This window comes from Myotis brandtii, unplaced genomic scaffold (assembly GCF_000412655.1).
Source record: "Myotis brandtii unplaced genomic scaffold, ASM41265v1 scaffold161, whole genome shotgun sequence".
Classification (NCBI taxonomy): Eukaryota; Metazoa; Chordata; class Mammalia; order Chiroptera; family Vespertilionidae; genus Myotis; species Myotis brandtii.
In genome coordinates, this window is record NW_005355881.1 from 1,291,527 (window position 1) to 1,296,877 (window position 5,351).

Here is a 5,351-nt window from a genome sequence, read left to right on the forward strand (position 1 = left end):
CCCCATCCCTACTCCAAAAACTTCCTCCAAAGCCTAGAAAACACTTTCAGAAACATTTGCTGGCTGCAGGCTGGCTTGCAGAAGCCCAAACACTCTGTTATCAACAGAAGTCAGGAAAAAAAGGCTGAACAATGTAGTTTCAAGTGAAGAAACCCTGTAGGGAGAGAAAAGACCATGGAGAGACACCACCACCCACCTAGGCCCCAGGAGCTAGGAGCTCTCCTGAGCCCTGCTGTGCTGAGGGCTTGGTTCTGTTTAAAAACACACGTCCTCTCTGGTCAAAACTTAGTCCAGCTTTCCCAGAACCTCTTTGGAGAGGAAAACTTGCCTGCTTTGCTGTCTGCCATGAGCTCTCCTCAGAGAGGAGCCTGCTTGCTCACCTTCCATTTTCTTCCCCCAGCAGGCATGTGACACAAGAGAAGACAATAGTGCAGGGGGGAAACTGCTCAGAGAGAGAGAGAGAGAAAGAGGAGGAAAAAAAAAAAAAAAAACAGCTTCTTTTTTGGCATACCAGGATCTATCTTCAAACTATTTCAGAAACACCATGTCCTGGTGGAAGAAAAGGTGTGCCAGGCCCTTGCCAGTTTGCAAAATCGAGCTATGGCTAATGGCTACTTAGCCATGTGACCCAAGAAAGCAAAAAAATTCTCTCTAAACAGTTCCAAGTTAACCTAAGTGCTGTGGGGGTGAGTGTGGCACGGCCAGCCACAGAGAAATCACACTGCTCGCCCACAATTCGGATGTCTCAGAGGGAGGGGGAGAAAAGATGGTTAAAAAGTCGAGCTTACCTCTGTGGATGCATTGTTAACACTGTGTAATGTCAATACTTATAAAACATGGAGGACAGGCTCCTAGTTCTCACAGAAAAAGGGTTTGGCACTTCGGCTTGATGATCTGGCCGCCTAATAAGAGCTCATCCCCGATTGGCTGGCCCGGCAAATCGGAGTGTAAGGCGGCCCGGGATTGGCTGAAACACTTCCTGAGCGATTATCTTTGTGAGGCTCTGGTGAGCAAGAGCCATCCTGTGCATAGAAAAAGACAGGCTAAGCTAGGCCTTTTGCAGCAAGAAAAACTTGGGAAAGGGGCCCCCGCACGCACTTCTCCCCCACCCTGGCCAGATTTCCCAGCACGGGCAAACCAGTGCAGCCAGCCTGACCTGCTCCAGCAAAGCCCGAGGCCCAGATGCCACTGGGAAGAGAGTTTTTGGGGTGAGCTGACAGGGCTCACCCTCACTTGCCCCCCACAGAAGCGGCTCTCTGCTAGGAGGAAGGCTGGCCCTTTTCTAGAACAATCCAGCAGAATGGTTCACCCGGGGAGAGGGGGGGAGCTGAGGAGTGGGGAGCCCCAGGAAATGGGCCAAGGGGGCAGGAGAAAGGGGCTGGAGGCAGGCCTCTGGGGAGCTGGGGGGCAGACAGACAGGACAGGCGAACCCCAAGAAATCGCTAAAGAGCAGCCCTGGCTTCTCAGAGCACAGAGGCTCGGGCTGCAGAGGGGAGGAGGGGAGCAGAGTGGTCAAGTTTGCATAGTCATTGTCAAAATGCCTCCTGGAAAAGCAGGCCAGAGAGCCATCCTCGCGGCACAGACTCTGTCCTCTCAGCCCCCTCAGCCAGGACGCAAAGGAAAAACCAACATGGGTTCCTGCCTCCCTGCCAGGATGCCAAGGGGCGGCCCCCCTCTCCGTCCTTACCCTAAGAAAAGCCAAATGCGCTCCTAGCAGGCCACATGCCTAGATCTACAAACTTCCCTTCCCCTCCCGGCCCCCTCCCCCACCGCCGCCGAGGCCTGCTAAACCTGTCAGTTAAACAAAAATCTGACTTCCGTATTAGCCTGCGATGCCTTCAGCTTCCTGCCTATTAACCCTCTCTCGGACTCTGGGCCTGGCTGGGAAGGACTAGGCCCCGAGAGCGCAGAAAAGGCCTGTGGAAAAATACCAGCTGCAGCTCCCCCGGCAGATGCAGAAAGAGAGAGAGAGAGTGAGCCGCTGTCTCTCGCCTTTGCTTCCCAAGGAGGCGTGTACCTTCTGAATCCAGGGCACAGGCAGTGCCTCTCGGTCTGAGAAGCCATTTAAATCCAGAGGGAGAAAGAAAGAAAGATGTCAAACTCGGGGAGGGAACAAGAACCCCCATTATTAGTCAGGCATACACCCACTGCTTAGCCCTTCCTGTCACAATCACCCCTGTATGTATGTGCTTGGGGAGCTGGGCCCTCGGTGGGCAGACAAATCCCATGGGCTTTATAAGGATTCTTTCGGAAATTTATTTCCACAGAGGACGGCTTCTTTTCGTCCCCGAAGGCAGATGGAACAGCTATTTCACACACAGCTCTATACTTGCCAGCTCCCCCCCCCCCCCCCCCCCCCCCCCTCCCCAGTAAAATATTAACTAGTTTTTCAGAGCTGCTTATACTTCCACCCATTTCAATAGTAGTAGGTGGTCTTTGCCTGTTTGCGCCCCAAAGCTGCCTTTGTAGTTGGTCTGCACTCTGGGAAGAAAAAGGCAAACCCAAAAGGATCTCAAAATGCCCATGCTTGCTTTCCTTCCTCTTCAAGACAAGCTGCTTAATTAACAAGATTTATTTTAAAACGGCAAGTGGAACGACGGAAGCTAAGTAAACACCATTCTTTAGAGGCTGGAGAGAGCTTCCAGAGGTGAGGCAGCCATATTCCAGGAGGTAAAACTACGGTCCAATCAAGGATCCTGACTCTTCTGAAATTAGGACTCTTGGGCTTTCTTTGCTGTCCCACGCCATTCGTTCCCACAAAGAAAACAGAGCTGATGGCTTGCTCTCCCTGCCCCCACCCCCTAGACCCCCCACCCACACACACACAGGGACAACAAATGCCCACCAAGTGTACATCAATTCTTCCTGCTGGGGAGCCTTCTATTAAGCAGCAACAAGCCAGGAATCCACACATACAGTACTGCAGGGACAGGGCCCAGGCTGTATGAAAAGGGAGGGGATTTTGTTGCTGTTGTCCTTGTATTTTAGGCTAAAGAGGCCAAGATGCAGGGAGAACCAGCCCTCAGGACAACAAGCCTGGGCCTCACCAGAGAAAGGAGGGGCCTGCTCTTCCTGGGGTAGGAAGCTCACTCTGTCTGTACCGGGAGACCAAATGGGGGACAAGAGTCGTAGGCCAGAGCTAATCAGACTGTTTCCTCCACCACCGTTCCATGGGGAATACTGTTTGTCTCTTCGGTGCTACTTTTTTTTGGGGGGGTAAGGGGGGAGGCACAAATACGACTGGGTTTGTGATGAATCTTGTGTGCAGCTAACTTCACGACCCAATGAGGAAATGAAATATGTCACTGGTGCCGCGTGGTGGATTTTAACCAGGGATTAAAGCTTGTTGCATAAGCAGCTGCAGCATCCTCCCCCTCCCTCCCCTCCTCTCTCTGATCACTTGATCACTTGAAATGTTTTCTGGGGCAAAGAGCAGGAAGCTGCAGGCTTATTCTGGCAGCTCTGCTCTGTTTGAGGAATGCTGTTGGCATTCAGGTAGATCTGAGTTATCTGGAAAACAGCATTTGGGCTGGGGACAGTGACAAAGGTATAGTGGCAGATGGAATCCTGGGCGAGTGACGGATCAAAAAGGAAGCCCAGGGCAGGCCCACTAAGGGCCATTCCTGGGCTTGATGGAATGTGGCTGATAAGAGGTCCTCCCAGTGCTGCTGGCCTGTGTCTAGAGAGCATTCCCTGGCCCTCCTCAAACCCTCCCTGCACACGGAGGGGTCCTGGCAGCTACCAAATGCTCCCACTGAGCCAGGCCCTGGGCTAAATCAGCACTTTCCACAGACTGGCTCCAGGAGGCAGGGAGCATGGTTGCAGACGTGGAAGTGAGCCCAAAGACGTGAAGTGAGCTGCCCAAGGTCACACAGCTGGCAAGGGCCAGAGACCAGACTTCCAACCCGGTTAGGACTCCACATCGCTAAACCCTGTACCTTCACTTGCCTCTACAGAAAGAAAAGAAAAGCATATGGTCAGTGTTTTCTTTAAGGGGTCAGCTCCTTTGACCATGAGTTTTAAGTCCTGAATGATACAGTTGGGAGAATTTTAGATCAGACTCACCAAAGGCCCAGAGAAACCTCCTCTCTCCCTACAGACCTTCAGCAAGATTTCAAGGGAGTCGCTTTGCCGTCTCTAAAATCAGGCTTTTATATTCCTTGAAATCAGTGATTCTCAACCAGGGGTGGTTTTGTCCATCCCCACCCCGCCCCGCCCCCCCTCCCCGGATATGTAACAATGTCTGTAGATTTGGCAGTTATCACTATCTAGTAGGGATGCTGCTAAACATCCTACAGCGCACAGAACAGCCCCCCAGCACGGAATTATGTGGTCCAGCCATCCCATTGTGCCAAGGTAGGGAATCCTTGGCTGAAAGTAAAAGGAAGAAAAAAATCCAACCATTGTGCCTCTGGATAGAAAAGCCAGCACAGGCCTAAACAAGCAGGTTCCGTGGTGATATTAATAAGCAATGAGCTAATAGAAATAGATTAAGCCTGTCTCTCTTCATATTCCCAGGGGACGGAGAGAATCGGGGGACAGAATCAGGCAGAAGGAAGCCAGGCAGAGCCCCGGTGATAAAGCTGGTCTCCCAGGAGAGGAAGGGCTGGCCCCAGCTCCCTTCCCCAGGCACCCTCACTAGCGGCGGCCTGGCCTCCCCGACATGGCTCTCCACTGGGCTGGCCCGCAGCCAGGCCAGCAGCAGGAGGAGCGGCCTGGGCAAGCTGCAGCCCGAGATAGCCTGTTCGGCTGGCTATGAAAATAAGCACCCACGGAGTTATCGGCCTCAAGCTCGCAGCAGGCCCCTCGGTCCGTTATGGGAAACGTGGGGATCGAGGCAAGGAAATGGTTTAAATATCTTGTTTTGTTTTGTTCCTTTCAGCCAATTGGAACTGAGGCCCACTTCAGGCACGGTGACAGAAGGGCTCACCTTCAGAAGAAGGAGTCATGTTACAGCCGCAGAGAGGCAGTTAGGACGCCCTACCTTGGAGAAGAGTCCCCTGGAAGGTCTTTTTTTTTTTTCCCCCACTTCTTTCTAGGAGGGACTGGCAGGATTAGGCAAATGGAGGGAGAAGGGAAGGGCATGGGGGGATGGTACATCAACCAGACAGATGGCCACAGTGTGTGGGGAGAGATGGAAGGGATGCAGGAACAAAAGGAAAATGAAAAGAAAGATGATCCGGACCTCCACTTCCCTGCAGTTACTATGGAAGGAAGAGCACGTATCTATTTGCTCTGTTAGTTTCTATCTCCCGCTAGACCCGTGGCAGTGGCTGGAGACGTTGCCACATCCGGAGGAAGGGTGCCCTTCTACATCCAGGGTGGAGACCAGGGATGCTGCTGAACAACTG

General features: G+C 52.6%; 1 protein-coding gene and 1 long non-coding RNA gene across 11 annotated transcripts in view; one reads left to right on the plus strand and one right to left on the minus strand.

Moving 5' to 3' along the window:
* Positions 1 to 1,021, minus strand: part of ZMYND8 (zinc finger, MYND-type containing 8) — a 117,383-nt gene extending 116,362 nt beyond the window's left edge. For 5 of the 10 annotated variants that reach the window (XM_014536379.1, XM_014536378.1, XM_014536374.1 and 2 more), the window contains exon 1: positions 789 to 1,020. In XM_014536379.1, the coding sequence (XP_014391865.1) occupies positions 789 to 802 (14 nt within the window). In that variant the 5' untranslated portion in view covers positions 803 to 1,020. Of the gene's footprint in view, positions 1 to 788 lie in introns of all 10 variants that reach the window. The other 5 variants (XM_014536377.1, XM_014536376.1, XM_014536375.1 and 2 more) reach the window with 3 other exon arrangements.
* A 2,668-nt stretch (positions 1,022 to 3,689) lies between these two features.
* The window catches only part of LOC106725403, a 2,756-nt gene continuing 1,094 nt past the window's right edge, over positions 3,690 to 5,351 (plus strand). Inside the window, exons 1-2 of the long non-coding RNA XR_001361291.1 lie at positions 3,690 to 3,976; positions 4,883 to 5,007. This is a non-coding gene — a long non-coding RNA (uncharacterized LOC106725403). The remainder of the gene's footprint in view (positions 3,977 to 4,882; positions 5,008 to 5,351) is intronic.